The sequence below is a fragment of the Apodemus sylvaticus genome, chromosome 4 (assembly GCF_947179515.1).
Source record: "Apodemus sylvaticus chromosome 4, mApoSyl1.1, whole genome shotgun sequence".
NCBI lineage: Eukaryota > Metazoa > Chordata > Mammalia > Rodentia > Muridae > Apodemus > Apodemus sylvaticus.
Window position 1 is genome coordinate 145,249,907 of NC_067475.1, and position 27,978 is coordinate 145,277,884.

The following is a 27,978-nucleotide window of genomic DNA, read 5'->3' on the forward strand; positions in this document are numbered from 1 at the left end:
CAGTGTTTTAGGGGCTATACACGGCTTTTCTTTTTATGAGATCATTTGCCACTCCCAGCCTACTGTGGATGGATTTCCCTTTCCTTAACTGAGGCCACTGAGTTATCTTTTTTATTAGATATTTTCTTTATTTACATTTCAAATATTATTCCCTTTCCTTGTTTCCCCTCCAAAACCCCCTATCCCATCCCCTCTTGCCCTTGCTCACCAACCCACCCACTCTTGCTTCCCTGTCTCAGCAGTCCCCTAATCGGGAGTATCAAGCCTTAACAGAACCAAAGGCTTCTCTCACCAACCCACCCACTCTTGCTTCCCTGCCTTAGCAGTCCCCTAATCTGGAGTATCAAGCCTTAACAGAACCAAGGGTTTCTCTTCTCATTGCTGTCTGACAAGATGACCTTCTGCTACATATTCTGCTGGAGGCATGGGTCCTTCCATGGGTACTCTTTGATTGGTGGTTTAGTCCATGGAAGCTCTGGGGGTACTGGTTGGTTCATGATGTTGTTCTTCCTATGGGGCTGCAAACCCTTTTAGATCATTGGGTCCTTTATCTAGATCCTCCATTGGGGACCCTGTGCTCAGTCCATTAGTCGGCTGTGAGCATCCATTTCTGTATTTGTCAAGCAGTGGCAGAGCTTCTCAGAAGACAGCAATATCAGGCTCCTGTCAGCAAGGTCTTGTTGACATCCACAATAATGTCTGGGTTTGGTAACTGTATATGAGATGGATCCCCAGGTAGGGTAGTCTCTGGATGGCCTTTCCTTCAGTCTCTGCTCTACACTTTGTCTCTGTATCTCCTCCCATGGGCATTTTGATCTCCATGGACCATTGGAGGAGATCAAGATGGACCAAAGTATCCATACCTGGGTCTTCCTTCTTCTTTAGCTTCATGTGGTCTTTGAATTCCATCTTGGTGATACCAAGCTTCTGGGCTGATATCCGCTTAGCAGTGAGGGCATACCATGTGTATTCTTTTGTGATTGGGTTGCCTGATTCAGGATGATATTTTCTAGTTCCATCCATTTGTCTAAGAATGTCATGAATTCATTGTTTTCAACAGCTGATTGGTACTCCCATTGTGTAAATGTACCACATTTTCTGTATCCTTTCCTCTGTTGAGGAACAACTGGGTTATTTCCATCTCCTGGCTATTATAATAAATAAGGCTGCTATGAACATAGTGGAACATGTATCCTTATTAAATGTTAGATGATCTTGTGGGTATATACCCAGGAGTGATATAGCTGAGTCCTCAGGTAGTACTATGTCTAAAATTCTGAGGAACTGCCAAACTGATTTCCAGAATGGTCGTACCAGTTTGCAGTCCCACCAATAATCGTGAAGTGGTCCTCTTTCTGTATAACCTTGCCAGCATCAGCAAAGTGACTGGATATAAAATTAACTCAAATATATCAGTGTCCTTCCTCTATTTAAAGGATAAACAGGCTGAGAAAGAAATTTGGAGAATAACATCCTTCACAATAGCCACAAATAATATAAAATACATTGATGTGACTCTAACCAAATGATTAAAAGATCTGTATGGCAAGAACTTCAAGTCTATGAAGAAAGAAATCAAAGATATCAGATGATGGAAAGATCTCTCATTATGGGTTGGCAGGATTAATATAGTAAAATGGCCATCTTGATGAAAGCAATCTACAGATTCAATGCAATTCCCATCATAATTCAAGCTGAATTCTTCATAGAGTTAGAATGAGCAATATGCAAATTTATCTGGAGTAGCAAAATGCACAGGATAGTGAAAACTATTTTCAACAATAAAAGTCCTTCTGGTGGAATCATCATCCCTGACTTCAAGCAGTTCTACAGAACAATCATGATTCAAACTGCAAGGAATTAGTACACTGACAGGCAGGAGATCAATTGAATAGAATTGAAGATCCAGAAATGAATCAACATACCTATGGTCACTTGATCTTTGAAAAAGCAGATAAAACTACTCGGTGGAAAATAGAGCATTTTAAACAAATGGTGCCAGTTCAACTGTCGGTTAGCATGTAGAAGAATGCAAATAAATCCATTCTTATCTCATTGTACAAAGCTAAAGTCCAAGTGGATCTGGGATCTCCACATAAAAGTAGATACACTGAAAATAATAGAAAAGAGAGTGGGGAAGATCCTCAGGCTCATGGGCACAGAGGAAATTTTCCTGAGCAGAGAACCAATAGCTTATGCTCTAAGTTCAAGAATTGACAAATGGCACCTCATAAAATTGCAAATCTTCTGTAAAGTAAAGGATACTGTCAATAGGACAAAATGGCAACCAACAGTTTGGGAAAACATCTTTACCTATCCTACATCTGATAGAGGGCTAATATTCAACATATAAAGCCACTTGATTATATGTATTATTAACACCATGACTTCTAAAATCAATCACTATATCAAGTTTTTATGAGAATCACTAATTTGACTTTGTTGAATATCAATTTTCTCTCTCTCTGATATTTTAGTCTAGCTACTTTTGATCACTGTGTGAATATTTACAAAGCTATTTGTTGAACATAGCTGATCAATAAATGGAGATATGTTGTCAAAACAATGATTTTTCTTTCAGGTGTATAAGACATCTGTAGAATGAGGCCATTGCTTTAGTCAGAAATCTTCTCTTTCACTTGTTTCTTTAACCACTGAAAATTTTCTATGTACACCGCACTTTCCTGTATCTGAAGCCTGAAGATATGGCACAGGAATGTAAACCTATGCAGGGCCCTTCTATCTACTGTCTGATGACTGGGCAATTCACTGCTTCTCTGTAGAGTTTTATATTATTTCTAATCTTAAAAACAAAACTTTTTTTTTACATTAGAGATCATGTGCCAAGGTATATGGAGCTTGCAGAAGATAATTCATGTGTGTCTGGTTTCTTCTTCTATAACATAGGTTTTCAGGGTTGGTGATAGTTTTCTTTACACACTGATATTACTAAAACCCCATAATGTCCAGTGTTAATTTCTATTCACAGGATTTGTACATACCTGACAGAACAACTACAGTGTAATGCCTCCTGAATTCTCTGGACTCAGGATTTCTTCAGATGCATTCCCCTAACCTCTGTATCAGAAGTCACTTGAAGTGACTTTGTTCTCTTGAATTGGTACACATAACACTCTCTTCACATTTGAATTCTGTTACTTTACCTGGTTTCATCTTGTTATATAGGACACAAACACTCATTTCTTTAGAAAACATTAGATAATCTCTCAACTTAAAGGTTGGCTCTTTATAATTAAAATTGTTCTAGATAGTGCAGAGAGTAAGATTTAAGGATTAATCTAGTCTGATAGGCAGGATTGGTTCTAACAAAATATTCATGGGGGAGACTTCAGAACTAGTGAAACTTCCATAAATTGAATGCTTGCATTTCTGTTAGTTACTATGGCATGGCTGCAGTTCCAAGGTTCTTAATGGAAGAATAATTTGAGTGGCAATTTGTGACCATCCTTCCCAAGGATAATGTAAGTACATTTCTTAGGCTGCCAATAATCTGTCACAAATGTACTGCCACTGTTTTACAGTTTAGGACTTCAAAACATATTTCAAACCTAAATCCATCAAAACAGCATAAAAATCAACATAATAACAGACACATAGACCTCTACATACAGACAAAGCAGTTTATGTGATTTCAATGTACCTTAATCACAGCATGACTTGTTTTCTAGTCTGGCATCAAGCAGAATACAAATGTTCTATGCTTGTTCAATCATTGGGCAAACCGTTTTCTATGTATTCAATGTGCAAGTGTAAAATGCATGTTTCTTTAGTAATATACTTATTTTTGTTCTTGCTTATTCTATACATTTATGGAAAGAAATTTTGACTTTAGCTGTTGATTTGCATTTATTGTGTCTTCAATTTAGTTTGTATAATGTATAATTTAGAAACCTGTACCCAAGCAGGAGACTGGTCAGTTTTCTTTACATCCTTTGCAATTTCAGCCACATATTAGCTGATGTACATTCGATTTATATTGGTTACATTTTTAGAAGACATGGTTAAGTTTAAGATTAAAATGCCCTTCCAATCACCAGTCCAGATAGCATCTGAGACAACAATGTACCCAACACAGCAAAAATAAAGAAATTAAAGAGTCGAGGCACACTGTGCAAAACATTCATCTTTGCCTGTCCTTGAAGTCCCTACATATGATTCTATTTATTCCTGAAATAGGTTATATTTCAGATGTGCTTGAATTAGTGTCACTGCCCCCCCACATATACACAGATGCTCACAGACATACATACTCACAAATACAAACATTCATACACATACACACACACACACACACACACACAGAGAGAGAGAGAGAGAGAGAGAGAGAGAGAGAGAGACTCAAGAACAATCAGATGATGTAACCAAAGATCTCAATATATACACATGTGTATTGATTGCTGTATTATTCAAATATACAGGAAATTGAATCAGCATAGGTTTCTATGAATGGGTGAATTAATAAAGAAAATATGTACACAAAGGTTTATAGTTATTTGAGAAGTCTGTTATTTAATCAAAGCTGTCTGTGTGTCTGTTTACCATTTAAATTTGTGTAATTACATTATAGAATGAAGCAGATGTAAGTGAAGACCTACAATACCTCATGCACAGATTACTTTTTTCCACTTTAAAAACATGCCGATAGATTTGCTTTAAATAATTCAGTTGTCAAAAGTGACATGTGGTATGATATTCCCGATGTGTGAGAGGGGGAAAGAAATGCAGACACTATTATTGTTCTTGCAAGAGGTTGGCATAGCCCCACACACCTCATTGCTCACAATGACTTTATGTTATTAGATTCACACTTATTTTTTCTAAAATATATTTTAGTTGCAAAATCTTATGACATTATTACCCATTTGCATTTCATATATGCATTCAGTAGTGACTAACATTCAAATTGCCTTGTGTACAGTGTGTATAATCATGAAACAGTGAGAGTTGGACCTTTTAGAGATTTTCAAGAATATAGAGTAATTGGAGTTTGTACAATGAATCTTATTTCAATGTGTTCTGTTTTCTCAAATCAAGTTTGTTTTGCTATCTTTTAGAATTTATAATCTTGTTTGACTAGAATAGAAAATTAAACAAGTATTAGTTATACATCAAGGTAGTTCATCAGCATGATGTTCAGTACTTGAAAGAAATGACGTTTTGGAATGTGCTCCAGGAAGAGTGGGGAGTTAAGATCCTCACACATAATCCATATCTGGTCTAATTTTTTATGTAATATATGATCAGTAATAGTTTTGCTTGTTTAGATAATCTCCATCTGTCAAGGTTGATCTATTGTGCCCTTGAAGTAGTGTATTAATTTTCCTGCATCATTTTATCATGAGAAGGAGTCTTCTCGAGGATGGCATACCATTTAACTTATTTTCCATACTGAGATCAAACCTCAGGGCTATGTACATTTCCTCCTACTCAATAGTCAAAAGTACTAAGCCTTGACTCTTTTGTATCAGACATTTGTGCTCTCCACTTTATATTTCAAAGCAGTATCTTTCCTTATACAGGAGCATATGTAGCATCATTCCTACCAGTGAGATTACAAGTATGTGCTACCATATTGCACATTTAATGTTTTAGAAGAATCAAACTCTGCTTTGCAAAACAAACATTTTACTGTTTGAATTATCTCTCTTGCCCAACCATTGTCTTTCTAATATACAGATAATAACAACTACCACGGAATATGTGTGAGCATTTCTTCTTCTATGTACTCACAAGACATTATAAGTGGGTAATAGCAGACATGCTGGGTGTTTTGTCCTGCTTTTGTTTTGTTTTTCCTGTACAATGCCTGTGACTAGCACTCCTGAGATATTTTCTTCACCCATTCACTTAGACTACACTCTTGGCAGTCACCCTGGAACTGCGAAGGCTGCATGCATCACTTCCTCCAGTTCTGACATCAGTGTTGTTCTGTGGCTCATGCAGTAGCAGGTGTTCAACATTGATAGAAACAGGATTTTCTCTAACAAAGCCAAAAATCCTCCCGTATCAAGTCTCTGTTGGCCTATGGAACATTAACGCCAAAGTTAATTCCAAATTCAAGTCTCAGCCATGACAGTTCATTATGCTACCTGCCAGAACTGCTGGCCCATGGAAACCCTTATTTTAAAAATTAAGGCAGAGTAAAACTTTCTTTCAAATAAATACCTTGTGGTTTAGAGTATCACACTTCCATTTTTTCAGGTTTCTCAATTAGTAAATTGAGATTGCATAGTAGTTAATTCCTTAATAACATTTCTGGTTTAATATAGGAACCAGCTCAATTATAACAGAAGTGTCCACAGTATCTTGCAAACCATTTACTGACAGGCTAGAAAGCTTTACAAAATGTGGAGAGTTGAAAATAAATGGGTCTAGGGAAATTTTGATCATAAACAGAGTCCCTCAATCAAGCAATTCATACCAATAAGATGTTGACTGTTACTTATTTAAGTGAAATTATATGTATTTATATGATTTTAAAACAATTTGATTTTAAGTTTACTTGGTTTCACAAGAACTATTTAAGTGAAATTTTACACAACACAAATATAAGTCAAGATTCAGTAGTATAGACATAGTATACTATATTGGCTTTTATGTAATCCTTTTTTTGAGAACCTTATATGTGAACATCACATCAACATGATTCCCTCTTTCCAAAGTGCCAAATATCTTGCACACACACCCAAATTTAGGGTATCTTCTTTAGCTATTGTTGCATGTACACACACACACACACACACACACACACACACATACACACATACACACATTCATATGCACCAAAGTATATGCAACCTACTGAATCAATTTGTTATGGTTTAAATATACATGTATCAACATCTGAGTTTGACTTTGGGTTTAGACATCATGTGTAGGAAATTATTCCTCAAGAAAACTGATTCTCTTTCTCATCAGGCATTGACCATTGACCATGTGAGATGTGGAATTTCCCCTGTGTACATTGGCATTTGAAGTAGTCTGAACATTATGCTGGTCTAGTTCAGGGAACCATATTCTTGAATGAAAATAGGTGCAGCTTTCCTGTCATATATAGAAGAATCAATCTCATATCCGGCATCCTGTCAAGCTGGTTCATACAATCCTTTCAATCCCTCTTTTATGATTTTCCCTGACCATTAGGTATACTGGTTGTGGTATAGATGTATCAACTGGACTAGTCACTCCACAACCACTGATTGTATGCATTTTGACCAGTTGTGGGTCTCTTTAATGGTCTTCATCTGCTGTAAAAAGAAAGTTCTTTGATGCAGGGTGAGTGTTACACTAATCTGAGACCAAAATGGTAAGTATTCAGAATACAGTTTCTAATTATAAAGGCACTAAAAGGTTCCCCTCAAAGTTCTGTGAGTCTCTAGCAACAAGTAATGGAATAAGTTAAAGTTACCTTCCTTACAGGTGAGTTACAAGTAACTCCCTTACAGGTTACACCAAGTTACCAGGCTCAGTTACTCCAATTGTGAGTTATAATTGAAGATAATTGTTGGTTATTTTCAAGATAATGGTACAAAACACTGCACTGTTGGAGATATGTTTATGGTACAATTATTGAAGTAGTTCATAGGCCTTGCAATAGAGTAGGACTGCCTGTTCCCATTCATTGGCAGTTTTCTCAGCATTTATTGGTATTATGAGGCTGAGACCCACTCCTCAAAATGGAAAATTTTAGGTCAATAAAAGATATTATGCTGACTAAAGTAATGCAGAACCCCAAATTCAAAGAAAGCATATTCAAACGTATTCTCTCTCTCTCTCTCTCTCTCTCTCTCTCTCTCTCTCTCTCTCTCTCTCTCTTTCTTTCTTTCTTCCTCCTCTCTCTTCTCTCTCCCTCCTCTCTCTCTTCTCTCTCTCTTCTCTCTTTCTCTCTCCCTCCCCTCTCTCTTCTCTCTCTCTTTCTCCCTCCTCTCTCTTCTCTCTCTCTCTCTCTCTCTTTCTCTTTCTTTCTTCCTCCTCTCTCTTCTCTCTCCCTCCTCTCTCTTCTCTCTCTTCTCTCTTTCTCTCTCCCTCCCCTCTCTCTTCTCTCTCTCTTTCTCCCTCCTCTCTCTTCTCTCTCTCTCTCTCTCTCTCTCTCTTACACACACACACACCACACAGACAGAGACACACACACACACACAAACACACACACACATGCACATATTTGAGGATCCTAGCTCCAAATCTAACTAACCTGTAGTAGACACAGAAACAGGAAAGTAGAAAGGCAGCATAGTATGTGTGCTGCATTAGGAGACTGCAGAGAGAAGGAGAGTATGACACGGATAAACAAGGAGAATGGGAAAATCCTTAGGGTGCTTCAAAAGATCTGTATGACAAGAACCTCAAGACTCTGAAGAAGGAAATAGAAGAAGACCTCAAAAATGGGAAAACCTCCCATGCTCATGGATCGGTAGAATCAATATAGTTAAAATGGCCATTTTGCCAAAAGCAATATACAGATTCAACCCAATACCCATCAAAATCCCAACTCAATTCTTCACAGAGTTAGAAAGAGAAGTTCTCAAATTCCTCTGGAATAACAAAAAACCCAGGATAGCTAAAACTATTCTCAACAACAAAAGAAATTCTGGGGGAATCAGTATCCCTGACCTCAAGCAATACTAAAAAGCAATAGTGTTAAAAACTGCATGGTATTGGTACAGTAACAGGCAGGCAGATCAATGGAACAGGATTGAAGATCCAGAAATGAACCCACACACCTATGGCCACTTGATCCTCAACAAAGGGGCTGAAAACATCCAATGGAAAAAAGATAACCTTTTCAACAAATGGTGCTGGTTCAACTGGAGGTCAGCATGCAGAAGAACGCGAATTGATCCATCCTTGTCTCATTGTACTAAGCTCAAATCCAAATGGATCAAGGACCTCCACATAAAGCCAGAAACTCTGAAGTTAACAGAAAAGAAACTGGGGAAGACCTTTGAGAACATTGGTACGGGGTGAAAGTTCCTGAACAGAACATCAATAGCATATGCTCTAAGATCAAGAATTAACAAATGGGACCTCATAAAATTACAAAGTTTCTGTAAAGCAAAGCACACCATCAGAAGGACTAACCAGAAACCAACAAATTGGGAAAAGATCTTCCTACATCAGATAGAGGGCTAATATCCAATATGTACAAAGAACTCAAGAAGTTACACTCCAGAAAACCAAATAACCCAATAAAAATTGGGTACAATGTTAAACAAAGAATTCTCACCTGAAGAACTTCGGATGGCGGAGAAGCATCTTAAAAAATGCTCAACTTCATTAGTCATCAGGGAAATGCAAATCAAAACAACCCTGAGAATTCACCTTACACCAGTCAGAATGGCTAAGATTAAAAACTCAGGAGACAGCAGGTGTTGGCGAGGATGTGGAGAAAGAGGAACACTCCTCCACTGCTGGTGGGGTTGCAAATTGGTACAGCCACTCTGGAAATCAATCTGGCATTTCCTCAGAAAATTGAGCAAGTCACTTCTGAAAGATCCTGCTATACCACTCCTGGGCATATACCTGAGGATTCCCCAGCATGAAATAAGGATATATGCTCCACTATGTTCAGAGCAGCTCTATTTATAATAGCCAGAAGGTGGAAAGAACCCAGGTATACCTCAACAGAAGAATGGATGCAAAAAAATGTTGTATATATACATAATGGAGTACTATTCAGCCATTAGAAACAATGAATTCATGAAATTCTTAGGCAAATGGATGGAGCTGGAGAACATCATCCTAAGTGAGGTAACCCAGTCTCAAAAGATCAATCATGGTACACACTCACTAATAAGTGGATATTGGCCTGGAAAACTGGAATACCCAAAACATAATCCACACATCAAATGAGGTACAAGAAGAACGGAGGAGTGGCCCCCTGGTTCTGGAAAGACTCAGTGTAGCAGTATAAGGCAAAACCAGAACAGGGAAGTGGAAAGGGGTGGGTGGGAGAACAGAGGGAGGGAAGGGGGCTTATGTGACTTTTGGGGAGTGGGGGGCCAGAAAATGGAAATCATTTGAAATGTAAATAAAAAATATATCAAATAAAAAAATTGTTCCCTAAATACTAAAAAAAAGAAATAAAATTCTGAGGGAGGGGGAGTAGAAAGGAACAACAAGTGTATTTGTGAAATATGTGAGAAGACATTGTTCTTTGTATTTAAAATGTATATATAAATGTATGTATGTTACATATGTAAATAACTTAAATGTTATGCACATGAGCTGAAAACAATACCCAATAGTCACAGACCACATAAAAATAACTACAGTGCTAGGCTTAAGAAGCACCATTTCATGTTGTGGTTCGGAGGAATCTAATAGTGTCTCCCAAACAATACAGGCTACTGCCATTTCTCTAAATTGCCTCCCAGAACTTGAAGACCCTATTGCTAAAAAATACTACATTCTTCAGCTATGACCCTTGGAGAAATAAAGCTAAACGAAAGGTGGAGGGAATTTAAATTACAACAAGTTAAAGAATAACTTTTATTTTTTAATTATTTTATTTATTTATTACGTTTCAGCCTTTGCAGATCCCCTAAGCCCTTGGTCCCACAGTTTCTCATTCCATTCCTCCTCCCCTCCTTGCCTACTAGAGAGTGCCCTTCACCAAGCATGCCCCTTCCATAGGATCTCAAATCTTTCAAGGATTAGGCACATCTTCACCCACTGAGGTCAGACCACGCAGTCCTCTGGTCTATATGTGCGAGGGACCTTGCTGGCCTATGTATGCTGCCTGGTTGGTGGCTCAGTCTCCAGGAGCTCCCTGGGGTCCAGATTTAGTTGAGACTGCTGGTCTTCCTATGGGGTCACCTTCCCCTTTAGCTTCTTTAATTGTTACCCTTATTCAACCATAGGTGTCCATGACTTCAGTCCAGTGGTTGGGTGTAAAATATCTGCTTCTGTCTCAGTTAGCTACTGGGAGGACATCTCCAAGGACAGTTGTGCCAGGCTCCTATCTGTCAACACATCATGGCATCAGTAAAAGTGTTAGTCCTTGGTGCCCCTGCCACCATGGGATGGATCCTAAGTTGGGACAGTCACTGTACCACCTTTCCTTCAGTCTTCATTTTTGTACCTGGAGGTTCTTTTAGAGAGGAACAATTCTGGGTCAGAAACTTGAGGCCAAGGCTCTACAGGAGGTAAACTCTTCTAGTTCACTCTGCCCATTGTTGGGTATTTTGGCAATAGTCTCTCCCATTGAATCCTGAGAGTCTCTCACATGCCAGGTCTCTGGTACTCTCTACAGGATGACACCCCCCCCCCCGGCTGCATTCTTTCATTATGTCTCCTGGTCCCATTGCCCATACCTGGTCCTGTTCCCCTCTTCTCCCACTCTGTCTCCCATCCAGGTCCCTCCTTCCCTCTGCTTTCCATGACTATTTTGTTAGCCTTTCTAAGTGGGATTGAAGCATCTATACTTGTGCCTTCCTGCTTATTAAACTTCTTACAATCTGTATGTTATATCCTAGTCATTCTGTACTTTTTGGCTAATATCCACTCATCAGTTGGGTACATACCATGCATGTCTTTTTTGATTTGGGTTACCTCATTCAGGATGATCTTTTCTAGTTCCCATTCATCTACCTGCAAAATTCATGATTCATTCTTCTTGTTTTTAAAAGCTGAATAGTATTCCATGGTGTAAATGAACCACATTTTCTGTATTCATTCTTCATTTGAGGGCTCTCTAGGTTGTTTCCAATTTCTGGCTATTACAAATAGGGCTGTAATGAACATAGAGGAGCATGTGTCCCTGTAGTATGGTGGGACATAATTTCAGTATATGTCCAGGAGTGGTATAGCTGGGTCTTTGATAGACCTAATTCCAGTATTCTGAGGAGCCCCCAGATTGATTTCCAGAGTAGTTGTTCTAGTTTGCAGTCCCACTAACAATGGAAGAGTGTTCCTTTTTCTCCACATTTTTACCATCATGTGTTGTCACTTGAATTTTTGATCTTAGCCATTTTGATGGATCTGAGGTGGAATCTCAGAATCCAACAAGAAAATCAAACATGAAAAGCTTCGTTGCTTGGAATGTTATGCATTATTTGTGAAGAAATGATTTTCCTTCATATCTCTCTCTCTTTCATGTGTGTGTGTGTGTGTGTGTGTGTGTGTGTGTGTGTGTGTGTTTGTGCATGTGTGTAAGTGTGTATGTGTGTGTCATAGCCATGGTGCATGAATAGAGGTCAGATAACAACTTCTAAGATTTTGTTTGTTCTTTCTACTACATGGGTCTGGGATTCCAACTTAAATTAGTTAGGTGTAATGGCAAGGTGAAAGATCTCATTGACCCCAATGGGATAGTGTTTTGAAATCGATATTTAAAAAATACAAATATGCTTCATACAAATATGTACTCATGTGAATACAGGTTTCTTTTTTTAACTTTTTTTATTAGATATATCCTTCATTTACATTTCAAATGTTTTCCCCTTTCCTGGTCTCCCTGCCAAAGTTTCATAACCCATATCCCCTCCCCTTGTTCCCCAATTAACCCTCTCCCACTTCCCTGTCCCAGCTTTCCCCCACACAGCAACAATGAGCCTTTTCAGGACCAAGGGCCTCTCCTTCCTTTGATGTCCAATAAGGCCATCCTCTACTGCCTATGTCTGGAGCCATGGGTAACTCCATGTATACTCTAGATCAGTGAAGGGAAGTAAGGCAGGAAGCCATTGTAGAAATGAGCCGCAGCCTGGAACTCTGAGGATTGGTAGCAAGTAGGACAGAGTGATGAAAGGCCTATGGTTCAAAGAGTAACCAAAAAAGAAAAAGCATGTAGTATTACAGGTACTGATCAAGCAGGTCAAAGTTCTTCCATAATAAGACATCAATTCCTGACTATTTTTAGTTTAAAGATAATATTCTTCAAATATTCTAATCGTATTTGATCTCTCTCAGAGAAGAAATCAAAAGAAAATACTTTCTATGACATTTGTATAATATCTTGACAAAATTAAACAAAAAATTATTCCTGAGAGGAACACTACCTACTAACATTACATTTCTTTTTAAATTAGATGTTAGAACCAGAAACAAGAGGATGACCAAAGAAATTGCAAAAATCTACAAATTCTAATATATCCTGTTAATAATACAGTTTTGTTATATGAGAAAAATCCTTTTAACTTATGCTCAGTTTTAATAGATCATATGATTGTTTTGATGAACATAGTGTGTATGTGATAAAGTTCAATACTCTTTCAAAGATTATCTCTCAGCAACTTTTCAACCCATTTATAAAAACAACTAGCATTGCTTGTTAATATTTCATCAATTATTTTACAAAGGTTACCTCTAAACAATAATTAAAAACTAAATTAAGAAATTTCGAATGGTAAGATCTGAGGAGATATACATTTGCTTATGACACAATTTTTAGCATTAAGCAAATTTAAGGACTATTTCATAGTTACTGAGCTCTTGGAGTAATTAGGTGGTAGAAAAACTGATTACTATTAACTTGTGAGAGCAGGTTTAAGGTGAGTAGTTTAATTTTATGCACCTTCTTAGTCACCAGTAATTTTTTAATTGTTACATTCCATTCAAACGGCTATGACAAAAATCCTTTAAATCCGGCAACTTACAAAAAATAGAAATTTATTTTCAGAGTTTTAGAGCTGAGAAGTCTAAGATTCAGGTGACTACAATCTTTGATATGGATCTATCTCCTCACAGAAGCCTTCTTCCAGTTCTTTTGAAAACATCTAATCCTCTTGCTGCCCTCTTTTATGGGAGCATTAAGTGCATTAATTAGTAATTTTTACCTGTGATCTAACCACTCTCTACGAAATATTAAATCCCCACCTCATCATTTGGGGATTTAATATTTCAGAGTACCAATTTGAGGGGACTGAGTTGTACATTCAAAACTAAGAAATAATATTAAAAACTAATGTCATTATTTATGAGATGATATAGCCTCCTAAACCTTTAGTTTCCATGGAATGCCCTCTGCAACTTTGGCATTGGAATTAAAGGATTATTTCAATAGGTATGCATTATTTATTTATTTTTCCTCTCTGTGATTCAACATGTGACAGAAGCAATTCAAAGTAGATATAACCTTCATTCACAGTTTCAAAGGACCTAACCCATTATGTTAAGAAGGCATGGTAATATGTGGTATATCTACACAATGGAGTACTATTCAGCCATTAGAAACAATGAATTCATGAAATTCTTAGGCAAATGGATGGAGCTAGAGAATATCATACTAAGTGAGGTAACCCAGACTCAAAAGGTGAATCATGGTATGCACTCACTAATAAGTGGATATTAACCTAGAAAACTGGAATACCCAAAACATAATCCACACATCAAATGAGGTACAAGAAGAAAGGAGGAGTGGCCCCTGGTTCTGGAAAGACTCAGTGAAACAGTATTCAGCAAAACCAGAACGGGGAAGTGGGAAGGGGTGGGTGGGAGGACAGGGGAAGAGAAGGGGGTTTGCGGGACTTTCGGGGAGTGGGGGGGGCTAGAAAAGGGGAAATCATTTGAAATGTAAATAAATTATATCGAATAAAAAAATATGACAGTTGATAAAAAAAAAAAAAAAAAAGAAGGCATGGTAACACTAGAGGCTCATTCCATGATGGGGAACTTGTAGAGTAATGTTCATATCTTTTGGCCAATAGAGAAGCAGAAAGGTATTCTGTAACAATGTGGAATGATCCCTCAAGGGCCATCATAAATGGCCTATGTCATTCAGCTGGGCATCCAGCTCCTGAAATTTCTTAGTCTCCTATATGTCTAAGAAAGAAGTACTCAAACACATGAGGCTGTCAAGGGTATCAGGGCCCAAAGCTTTCATACGCATTTAGGACAAAGGAAAGTACATGGTCAAGATGTTCTTGCAAAGGAAGAAGCAGGCCATGCTGCGTGGTGTGCCATGTTATGTTATGAAGGAATAATGAACAGGATACCACAGTGGATCTGGGTCCAGGAGATAAGTGCACCTATTCTGATGGCTCATGTAGTTCCAGCACTTGGGATTCTAAAACAGATAATGTCTGGGAGGAGGCTGGCTGGTGGCATTAGCCCTAATCAGAGAGCTAACGGTTCAGCAAGAGAGCCTGATAAAAGTCAGACAACTCTCAGTGAATGGAACAGACATTAAATAATGTAGGCATCTCACAGCCTTGTCTGGCCTCCACACATGTTCGCAAGTATGCAAGCAGCCATGCATGCACACATGCACATTCCTGTACATTCATATGTACCCTCATCCAGAACTGCACATGCATTCACACATATACATACCACCCATATATAAAAGTGAATACATGGGAAAGAGCTTCATTGCTCTATCCTCTCTTGCTGGGTGGCTTTCAAGCTATGCCCAGAGAGACAGGTTGGTTAATACAAGAGACAATATAAGTATGTATATGGAAAAAGACAATGTCACATAAAAGAAAAATGTTAAATATTTGGGGACAATGAAAAAATCATAAGAGGTACACATTTTCAGTTCAGTCACAAAAGGAAAAAATAGATGAAATTACTTTGTTTAAATTCCCATTTATGTTCTGTGAATAGATTACTTGCCATTTTATCTATACTCCAAGATTTCTAGCAAAATTAGACACTGAAGATTTTTAAAAAGACACAAAATTAATAAATAAAGTGTAGAAAATACTGCACAAATTTTATTTGGTTTGGGAGTTTGTGCTTATATGTCTATTTAATATAGTGATCTCTTCAATATAATTTTTCTAATAGCTCGGTGCACTATTGCATAAAGTATTGAGCAATCTCTGCTACTTAAAATACATGAATATTGATATAGCCAATACTTTTATATGGGATTTTATTAAACACAATGCAACCTGTCTGAATAAACATGATAGTTAGTTTGGAACTGATTGCATATGTATTTTGTTAATGTTGATATAAAATTCAGAAGATATAAAAGCCCTGGTTGTCATTTCTCAGTCTTCATAGTACTACCTGAAAACATATATTCAACCTGCTTTGACTCCCCTTCCTACACCTCAGCTCCTTCACTCCATAAATCTTTTAAGGTTAGATCTTGTCACATTTATCCTTCAATATCCCACAAAACTATTAAAATCTCACATATGAGCAGTCATATCTCGAAACTGTAAAGTCTTCTATGTTTTTAAAATGTAATTTTACATTTTTCAGAAATTTACTACAACTCTCTGACAGTGAGGATGACATGGAAATCTCAAAGAAGATTAAGAGTCACTGGATCGCCTTGGGCTTGGAAGATCCACAGTTTATAAACTATTCAGTGTTGCTGGATTTTCCTGGGCCCTCCCCAGGCACCATCACTGTGAGCAGCACTGGCCAGTGCTTTTATCCTGATGGCCAACCTTGCAGGAAAGAAGCCAGAGCAGGCCACAGCCAAGATCTGTTCTTCTCATTCGCAGCCTATTCTGCCAAAGGAACTCTCCAGGTAATTTGACCATTTGTCTCTGTCATTTCCGGTGAAATGGAATTAGAAAACAACAGCTTTCATCTAAATTGAGCTAACTGGCAAAATGCAGCATACAAAAGTAGCCACCAAATATATTCCATGTGGCAATGCCAGGGAGCAGGGAAGATGGAAGGGAAGTGCTGAAGTCGTTGCTTATCAAGCTTTGAAAGTGAAAACATGTTAGACGAATTTAATTCAAAGGTGTTGAAGGTGCAACTGAGTTATTCACATTTTCCTCAGCCCATATCTTTCAAGAGAAACTCATTTATGGTTTTGAAGAGGGCAAATTTGAATATGTTGATATGGAAGGAGAGAATAGAAATGGCAAGGATTGCATTTTGAGATTGTTTATGCACATAAGAAATGAAGGGGAAAATTGATGTGATTATTCGCACACTTAGGATTTGAAATGCAGCTTGCCTGTATTCATGATGGGAAATGAGTGAAGGGGAGCCAGGTGTGGATTCTTCCTCCGCCTTTCATAGGCAGCTAGGTTTGGTAGTGATTTTGACTTCCTGGTTAAGAGAAGCGTGTCCAGAGCTATGTAATGAGTTAAAAGTTCATTTTGCAGTTATCCACTGGTTTCTGCATCACCAATGATGCTGAGCTTTTTAGCTTTATGGGAAACATCAGTTGGGGGCCATTGTGAGAATTAAATAACTAATTTATGTGAATCCTATGGAACAATATATAACCCAGGGTGCACCCAACATTCAAGTTAAATATAATGGCATATTTTATTTTATATAGCAGCCATTCTACCTCAATTTGGAGTATTATTTTAACAGATATGCTTAGTCCTTCTTCTAAATTATGAATTGCTTACTTGAACACTGATAGGCTTGTGCTAGATTTTATTGTGTGTGTGTGTGTGTGTGTGTATATATATATATATATATATATATATATATATTCAACATCTTTTTAAGGAACTATAAGCAAAACATGGAACCTTTAAACAATTTAAAGGTCCTATATAAAATTACTTAAAAATAGAATAAACAATGTTTGTAATATTGCAACATACTTTTATTTTCTTTGGGGATCACTGTGGTTTTTGGGGAATGCATGTGTACTAGCCGTTCATCAGATTTCTATCCTATGTTGGTAAAATGTGACTTTTAGTAGAATTTCATATAACCAACACAAACTTGAATAGTTTCTGTTACTAATTAAATTTACTTATGTGTATGCATGTGTGTATATGTGTAATGTCTTTATCCTAAAATTCATAACTTGATTTGACAATACATAAGTTTTCGGGCAATAACAGCAACACATTTTATATTAATGAAAAAACAGGTAAGGAGTCCACGCACTTGTCTTGGTGCAGAATCCATGAGCTTAGGGCAATGTGAGACATATTACACTCCAAGCACACACATTCAAATCATTCATGTTCCCCACTACCACTGAGAGAGAGAGAAAGAGAGAGAGAGAGAGAGAGAGAGAGAGAGAGAGAGAGAGAGACCCTAACCCTGAACAGAACAACCTGTGATTTGATATTTTTAAAACTCAAATGTTGTGATTAGAACATTCAAAACTAAGACCGTTGTAGTTGACTATTGTATGTTATACAAAACATGCACATACATGCTGCATCAGTGTTCTAAAGGATTAGCATTACACTGAAACTCACATAGAGTAACTAGTAGGGAAATGGTTGGTTTTGTGTATCTCTGGCCAATTCATATCAACCTTAAGTAGATGCTTCTTCTGATTCAGACATAATTCCTCTCTGATTTTTCAATACATTGTATGTTTATAAATTTCTATGAAGCAGAGCCATTAACAAGTTTTTAAATTATTCTATTTTGACTGCCAGCAAAGCTCTCTACAACTTTTGCTTTTGACAAGGTTATTTGCAGAGGAGGAGTTCCCCTTTACTTTGAAGAGCTGTCATAGCCATTCATCATAGGAGTGTTTTGTATAAGCTTCCAATTTGTGCTTTCTGGTAACCATCTAAAGAGTACTTCTGATATCTTCTATCTACTCTGAAAACCCACTTAGTGCCAGCATGATGAATGGTGTGCTTTGCAAATCCTTTGTAATTCATAGTACACTAGAAAGGTGACATTGTTACCCTGTAATAATGACAGGTGGGTCAGGCAAAGGGTCCTAAAGAGAGTTGCCTTGTCAGATGTAAAATATACATGTTAAAATGGATATATAAATAATTTACCGCGTGTATGTTTAGCATCAGGGAATAAAAAGACATTTATGTTTTAATAAAATAAAAATAGCAACAGGAGTAACATCACGGTAAGAGAGACTGGTCAAGAGGTCTTTCCACATGTAATTAATTTTGTATACAGAAAATATGGCTTATTAGCTAATTCCTGTGAAACAATTTTGTGTCTTCTTTGAAACTAGGCTGATTCAGACAAAAACGATAGCTTGGTTCTGACATTTTCTGCTTTTGAGGCAGGGGATTTATTCAGAGACCCAAACATTTTCTGAATTGGTTTTGATTTCTTTTTGTAAAGTTTTAATTTTTCCTCAGGAGACAATCCATATAATAAAATTATATGGAGAAGTTTGTCTTCAACAACACCTTGACTGGGCATAAGATATATTGTTATTGACATATTTGTTATGACCACCTCCGCAGACAGCAGAAAGTCTACCCTATTACCTGTACAAATTAGGAATCATTGAGTTTCCTATTCCTTATTGACATTGTTCATGTCAGGGGCAAAAATGACAGTTACAATCCTAAAAACATCTAATACTGCCTGCTACTTGGAAAGTATTCAGGTAACATTCACAATTATTGTTATTTGGCAGGATGTAGGCACACTTAAATTAAGAAGTTAGGAATATATTAAAACTTAACTCAGGAATTTGAAAATTCAAAATGATTATATTAATCATGCTGTGTTCACATAATCTTCAAACCTCTTTACCATGACCAATATTAATAATTGTGAAAGGAAATGCCTTCAAAAATATGAATAGAAAATAAAATAAACTTGAAGGCTTAAGGAATGACTTTTTTACTGATGAATACAGAGTGCTCATCCATGACAGCTGGATCTCATGACTATGGCTTGCTTTTATGTGCAGTTCTCACAACTTAGTAGTTTAACATGTGTCTCTTAGCATTATGTCAAATATTTAGCTAGAAATCATATCACTAATTTTAAAATGTCTTCCATAATTTACAATCTCTCAGATTTGGAAATGAAAAAGAGAGATGCATTTGGCTCTAATTGATTTTTGTTGTAGATAAAAGCAGCAAAAACCTGGAGGGACAAGGTCAGAGTAAATTATTTAAATATTGTGTGCATGCCTGGATGAAGCTTTCACTTGACAACTGTGATCCGGAACAGTTCTGTACTTCTAACAATGGTCTGGTACATTACTTTTCTTACTTATTTTTCTTGTGGATTCCATGTTTTGGTAATCATCCAGCAGAATAAGATAAATGAATGTGAAAACAGCTGCATGCAGCTGTTACTCATAAAACATATCTACAAGCAACCCCTTCACCTACGACCTTCTGTTCCTTGTTTCTAAAGATCTGCTCACTTCTCCAGTGAAATTGGAAGGAAGGTAACAGATGAACTGTTTGGGATCTCATCACAATACATGTGGTGTCTTTAATGTCAAAATGTTAAAATATACACATTCAATTTGGCTATGTTTATTTCTAAAGATTTTGGGGGGGGGGCATGGTCTCTCTCTGTAATCCTTTCTGACCTTAACAGCTTTCCTTGACCTCCTGAGTGTGGGGATTAAAGGAAGGAGTCAAAATGCCCAGACCTACTTATAATGCTAATAAAGGGCCATTACCATCATAGTGTTTGATGGGAATTTTGACATTTTTTAAGATTTACTTTGATTTAAAGAATGTGACTTACAAAGTTAAGTCTTGTATAAATTTCTTGGAAATTTCAACACTATCTTAATGTTTAAAAGTATGAATATTTAAGTATAATAAATACGTTATACAAATATCTTACTCATACCAGTATGGTTTAAAACTTCAATATGTCAAAATTAGAGAGTTAGGTGAAAAATCCCTGTGCTTTGCTTTACATCATTTCTAGTTGCTTTTAGAAAGAAAATCATGGTCTGTCTCTTGCATGGAATTTCAGAAAAAAATCGTTCTGAATGAATTATGAACTCTTACAATATCCTTACCTTAACTATCTGAATATCATTAATTACGTAAAGCACATTGGGTTTATTAATTTGTTCTTTTTTTATATTCTAATATACTACTAAAAGAGTGACTCATCTGGAATTTAGGCACTGGATATCACTTATATGAAAGGTCATACTTGGCATTCGACAATACATCCTCAATACCTTTCACATGCAACTGAAAAAGGATCTCAGTAATAATAAAGAAATCTTTAGACCCTGATATGCACAGTAAACTACCCAATAAAAATGCTGCTACTCAAGAAGCAGTACTTAAACACTATTAAATTAATGTTATGTAAATTAAGTGCATCTACATATTCAGAAACTGCAATACAATATATATATGTATATATATATATATATATATATATATATATATGTACATACATACATATATTTGGAGGACCAGCAGTCTCAATTAATCTGGATCCTGATCTCTCAAACACTGGACCACCAACCAGGCAGCATACAGAAGCTGATATGAGGCCCCCAACACATTTACAGCAGAAGACTGCCTGGTCTAGGTTTAGTCAGAGAAGATGCACGTAACCTTCAGGAGACTAGGTGCCTCAGAGAGTTTAGAAGCCTGGTGGAGTGGGAGGTGAGGACTGTGGACATCCTCATAGAGACAGGGGCAGGGTTTGGGATGTGGAACAGTCAGAGGGAGGACTGGGAGGGGAATAAAGTCTGGAGTTTAAATAAGTAAAAAAAAAAAGATAAAAAATAAAAAATATAATTTTATTTGTTATTCCCTTCTTTAAAATTCCATAATTGGCTTATGTCCTATCTTTCCCTGTTATATATCATTTGGGCTGTCAAAGCTCTAGGATCATGAATCAGCTTGTTATATAGAACCCATAAACAGGGAACAGGAAGGAATAAATGCATGCATTCTGATGCTCAGCTTGTTGTCTTAATTCTATAGAGCCCAGTGTTCCCATCAAGAGGGAATGGATCTTCCTATGCCAGTTAATGCAATGAAGATAACTCCTAAGCAGGTCAACATCCCCAGAGAACCAACACCCTGTTTGCTCTGCACTCTTAAAATTAAGAGCTAATATTAACTGGGAGATATGGACATATCTCTTATTTGATTGCTTTTATCATTTCATTGGTTTTTCTGATTTTTCTGTTTTTAGATAATCAATATTGGCGTGTGTGTTCTAGATGATCTTGTCATCTTGACAGAACCCTTTGTCCCTGATAGAATCTCATTTCGAGGTGTCATTAAAAAAGTTATTGCTAACTATGCTGAGAGACATAAAAAAATGTAAAACTCAAATTTCCAACTTTTGCTTAGTTGGATCAAACACAGAAGTAGAGGTTTGTGTTTGCCCATTCTCACCCTGTCTTTAATTCTATGCTTTAATTTCCTGTGTAGAAAATGAAGATAATGACGGGAATCTGTTTCTTTGACTCTCTTATCAAGATGTGAGGAGATAACAACTGTACCTTGTTCGTGTTTGCGGGAGTGTGGCTACACAGAATGCTTCAGTAGAAATAGCTTTTAAGGCAACACTTTTTTTTTTAATATATATATACCTGAGTACACGTTGATTTGAAGGTTAACTTTTCAATTTGATTCTCCTCATTAGGACTCTTCTCACTTCATTCCACTTTAGAAATACAAATTTCTCTCTCCTTTGTGTGAGTTATGATTCCTGTTTTCTACCATGTTCTATTCTTGTCACACATACACACACACACACACACACACACCATTTAATCATTCTCTGTTTGGCTGCCTCCACGTACTGTGCTCTGAAGAGGATGATCCTGGCCACTGTATGATTGATAAATTTCTGATTATCCTTATCAGTAATACATGTAACACAAAGCATATATTTCATTACAAATCTATATTATCTCATTGTATGGTATTTATATGAACAAGAATGGGAATCTATCAGAAGTCCAACTTCTTTTTAAATAAACTATATAGCTCTGTCATTTTTCATAGATTATAATATAACCATCTGGCTGAAATAAGTCTATCGAACAGAATTTTAAATTTCTGTACCAATTAACTTTGACATAATGCTAACTTTGAGATTCAGAGTTTCTAACTGGTGTGATTATTAACTCTAAGAGAATAAAGATGTATAGAAATTAGAAAACTAACCATCTTATTTTGAAATAGTATTGCTTGTTTACATATGCTTTGTGCATATATGAGCTGTATATTTAATATTTGATGTAGATTATTTTAAATATTTTGTTCATCTAATGCTCTTGTATTTAATTATTGTAATAGGTACCTTGACTTCATCCTAACATTTCATCAATCATCTACAGGATATGTACTAAATGTTGCAATTTCCATTTAAATAATCTATGAAAGTTCCATAACAAAATATTGGAGTTTCAAGATCAAGGAAATTACTATAATTCACAGTTATTATTTTCTTACCTCACATCTATTTAAATATTTGACCAAAAATACTTTTACTTTTTATTTGATTTTTTTGGAGAAAAAGTATTCATTTAATATTGTATTTGTTCTATATAATTGATTATATTTTATTTTATTTAAATCACTATATCATGATACTTTCCCTCCCTCCCATTTCAAATAGATAACATTTCTTTAATATTATCTAAATCTATGGGAATGTTTGAGTTCTAAGATTGTAGAGGCTCATGATGCTAAGCGTGACATCCCAGTTTCAATTCTTAGAACTCTCACAAGTGGAAAGTGTAAACCAAAGCCTGTAGTAAGTTGTCCTAAGACCTCTACTTGTGCTTCATAACAAATGTGTGCCTATGCACACATATACACATATACATGTGAACGCACATGCATATATTATCATAATTATCATTATTATCATCTTAAAAATAATAAAATAAATTCATTTATGAAATGTTCAACACATAGTGCTTCTTCAGTAAATTAAAAAAAATTAGAAGCTATCTTGATTCATATTTGTGAACTGTTTTGTAATTTCATCATTCATGAATATTATGTTTACATCCTTTCAAACCTTCCTTTTTCCCTCACCTCATCCAATGTTTCCCCAACTCCCTCTCAAGTCTGTGACATTCTCTTCTATAATTACTACTGTCTTAACACACATACACACATGTGCACACAGCCTGTTGGTTACTGAATCCATTAAGTGTTGTTCATGTCTACATATATTTAGGGCTGGCTACTTGGGTTTAAATCATGTTCATGTTAAGTGTTATCTACGTTAGCAGATAAAAAGGAACAATCCTCTCAGAAAACTTTCTCCCTCTCTCAGAAACCAATGGTTGCCTCAATTTCTTTGTCTAAGAGTAGGGTCCTGAGAAATTTCCCCTGTGGCATTAGCAGGTTGATGGGTCTGGTTGTATGAAGTTTATATTTCATGTACACAGCATCACTGTCCACTAGAAGTGCAGCACTACTAGAAGACACTGTCTAGCATGATGAATCATGGTTCTCTGGCTCTTACAATCTTGCTGATACTCTTTCATGTGTCTGCTTAAGATCTAACTAAATTTATTCTTCCCAGTGGTACATGTTGAGAGAAGGAGCCCTTCAGAGTGCACAGGAAATATTTTATTGGGCTCTGCGATGGATTGGGCTCCCTGCTTTGAACAGAACATTCCTATATTAAGCCCAGTTCCTCAATATGACTGATTTTGGATATAGTTTCTGAAATAATTTTAGGAATAAAGTAATACATGGTGGTGGAAGCTGATTTATGTAACTAAGTGCTCTTGTGGGAGGGAATTCAATGTTTTATGAGAGCAAGAATATGCCAAAATCTTCAATCTAATGGCTTGTATTCAATATGAGGTGAAGAAATGATTGAACTTTCCATAGATTATTCAATAATGTAATATTTTTCGTGGTTGATGTTGTTGTAATTGTGATAGTATAGATAGATATAGATATAGAGATAGAGATAGAGATAGAGATAGAGAGAGATAAATATAGATGGATATGATACAGTTATAGATACAGATATAGATATCATATCTACATATATGAACAAAGAACTATGAAGGGATTTTATCCACCCAAAACTGTTGTTTTCCCTCAACCACTTCTAAATATAACAAACACATTCATTCGTATGACCAGTAGAGTATAGTCTATTTTGAAGTGCCATCATTGAATCTCAAATAATTAGTTTACTTCTTACTAAGTTGAAAAGAAAAATATGAATTTCCTTTTTTTCAGTGCAACAGTGCAATCATTAATATTATGTGATTATTTAATCAGGCTCTTAATATTGTAGATCAATGTTTATTCAAATAGTTATAGTATCTGTATACTCAAAAATTTTATTAAGGAATAGATTTTATCATATATTATTAAGAAGAAAATTATATTAAAAAATTCTGACAGAAGTGTTTTAACAATTACATTTCCTGTCAAATACACTTGAAAATATAACTTACACTTGAAAATACAACTCAGATATTGCATGATTATCTAAATACAAGCATCAGGATCTAACAATGTATGTCAATTAACTGGAGAAAATAGTATACAATGCACTGTTCAACAGGAAATTGTCTTATTTTGTTTTGTTGTTTTTGAAACAGGGTTTCTCTGTGTATCTCTGGCTGTCCTGAAACTCATTCTGTAGACCAGGCTGGCCTCGAACTCAGAAATCCACCTGTCTCTGCTTTCCAAGTGCTAGAAATAAAGTCGTGCACCACCACTGCCTGAACAGAAAATGGTCTAGTCATAGAAATTTAAACTATGCACACACACACACACACACACACACACATACACAGAGACACACGCACACACACACGAAAGAGGAACACTCCTCCACTGCTGGTGGGGTTGCAAATTGGTACAACCACTCTGGAAATCAGTCTTGTGTTTCCTGAAAACTGGGCACGTCACTTCCAGAGGACCCTGCTATACAAATAATTCTTTTAAATCAGTAATAATCATAACAATTTCAGGATTGTGGGCTAAATAATGTTCCTGCCCTGTGTGAGTTCCTGTCCTGATTTCCTCTGGTAATGAAGAGCAAAGTGGAAGTGTAAGGTGAATAAACTCTTTCCTCCCTAATTTGCTTCTTGGTCATGATATTTTGGGCAGGAATGCAAACTGTGATTAAGCTAGTAGTGTATTTCTGTGAAAACCTGACCATGTTTTGGAGAGGACTGTAGAAGGACTTTGAAACTTTTAGATAGAAGAATCATTAGGATGTTAAGAACTCTGTGGGATGTTCTGTAGGGGCTTGTGTGATAAATTTGAGAACAGTGCAAACTATGGAGTTCCTGGCTTGTGAAATTTCAGAGGGAAGATTAAAGACTCTTATCAGGGCCATTACTGTTTTGATTGTAAAGATTCTGTGGTTTTGGTTAGCTCGTGCTGAAGTATCAGCTGTGACTCATAAGATACTAGAACTACTAAAGCAAAACTGTTGCATTACTGGGAATATTGATGTTGGTTAGCTGGAACTAGAAACTATCACCCTGAGTGAGGTAACCCAATCATTAAAGAACACACACGGTGTGCAATTGCTGATAAGTGAATATTAGCCTAAAAGCTCAGACTACCCAACATACAACTAGAGACCACATGAAGTTCAAGATGAAGGAAAATTAAATTGTGGATACTTTTTATCCTTATTGGAAAGTGGATCAAAATACCCATGGCTCACAGCCAACCAATAGAATAAGTACAGGGGCCCCAAAGGAGCAGCTAGAAACAGTAACCAAGGAGTTGAAGAAGTTTGCAGCTCCTCAAGAGGAACAATAATATGTATCAACCACTACCCCCAGAGCTCCCAGGGACTAACCATCAACCAAAGAGTACACATGGATAGACCCATGACTCCAGGTACATATGTAGCAGAAGATGACCATTTCGGACATCTAAGAGAGGAGAGGCCATTCATCCTGCGAAGGCTTGATTCCCCAGAATAGGGGAATGCAAGTCATGAAATTTGGGGGGGGATCAGGGGGAGGGGGATGATATGGGAGTTTTCAGTGGGGTAATGTGGAAAGGGGTTAATATTTGGAATGTAAATGATGCAAATATCTAATAAAAACAATTAAAAAAAAGAGATCATCATCATTGAGGTAAAATCTTCTGGAAAGTATTTTCTGGGAGTACAAGAGACTGTGTTCCAGAGATAGCCAAGGTTGTACCCAGTGCAGCAGCTTGGTTTGGTAATGTTTAAGAGTTGCCCAGGGGGTACTAATTTTGAAGCCATGAAGGGGTCATGAAGAGAAGCTGAGACTTAGCACTGTAAAAGCCATGGAAGGCCATGTGAGTTCCTGTTGTCATGAAGAGCAAAGTGGAAGTGTAAGGTGAATAGACCCTTTCCACCCCAACTTGCTTCTTGGTCATGATGTTTTGGGCAGGAACAGAAAGAAGCCTAAGACAAACAATGACTAAGATTTATCCTTGTGATCAGAGGTATCATTTTAACCCATCACTAGAAAGTAAAAATTTGGACAGAATGAGGGATAAAATTAGGTTGCATTCAAAGATTTGAGTAACTACAAATAATTGGGTGACTGCCATTACATTTACTTAAAGGCTTTATTTTTCTTTATATTTTCTCCTTTTTCAGGCTGATATCATCGATGTGAGTTATGGAACTATGGATGATTTAAAACGGATTACAAAGTTGAAAAATACTACAAATCAAATTGCACTCTTGAAGTTAGGAAAATTACCACTACTGTACAAGGTTAGTCCAAAGGTTCTTATTTGATGATAGAGTGTATCAGTTCCTTTGTGCTGTGTGAAGTAGGTGCTTGTGAAATGAGAGAGAGAGAGAGAGAGAGAGAGAGAGAGAGAGAGAGAGAGAGAGAGAGAGAGAGAGAGAGAGAGAATTGAGATCTTTATGGAAAAGTTATTGATGCCCATATTACATATGTGGGGATATTCTTTAAATTGGGGAATAATGAGTCTATGAATTCCTAATCAAGAAGTATACCTATATAAAGGTCCACATCTAAAACACCGAGAAACAGAACTTGAGCTTCCGCTTCTGAGACTATATGTAAAATTTCCAATCTGTTGTCAAGACTGGTTACTATCCATGTATATCTGACCTGTAGATCAGAATATAATTGACTTATACTCTTCTGTGATTAATTTTAAACTGAAACTTTACAGTTACTGTCTGTACTCAAAAATCTAATTAAATATAATAGGCTAAAATGATACAGAATTTTTATTTATGTTCACAAATTTAACTTTATTAATACTTATTCACTAGATGAGTGTATAATTAAAGCAATTCAAAACAAGCATTTGGTAAGGATCTAGCATAATGTACAGTTAGGAATGCTGGTGTTGCTTCATCTTATATTTCTGTTTAGGAAGAATGGTTAATGTGTTTATGTCACAGGGAACACCCGGTTCTAGAGATAAATTAGACTTT

General features: G+C 36.5%; 1 protein-coding gene across 1 annotated transcript in view; it reads left to right on the forward strand.

Moving 5' to 3' along the window:
- The window catches only part of Naaladl2 (N-acetylated alpha-linked acidic dipeptidase like 2), a 145,835-nt gene extending 118,532 nt beyond the window's left edge, over nucleotides 1-27,303 (forward strand). Inside the window, exons 2-3 of the mRNA XM_052180981.1 lie at nucleotides 16,174-16,447; nucleotides 27,160-27,303. Of these exons, the coding sequence (XP_052036941.1) occupies nucleotides 16,174-16,447; nucleotides 27,160-27,303 (418 nt within the window). The remainder of the gene's footprint in view (nucleotides 1-16,173; nucleotides 16,448-27,159) is intronic.
- Nucleotides 27,304-27,978: the final 675 nt, after the last annotated feature.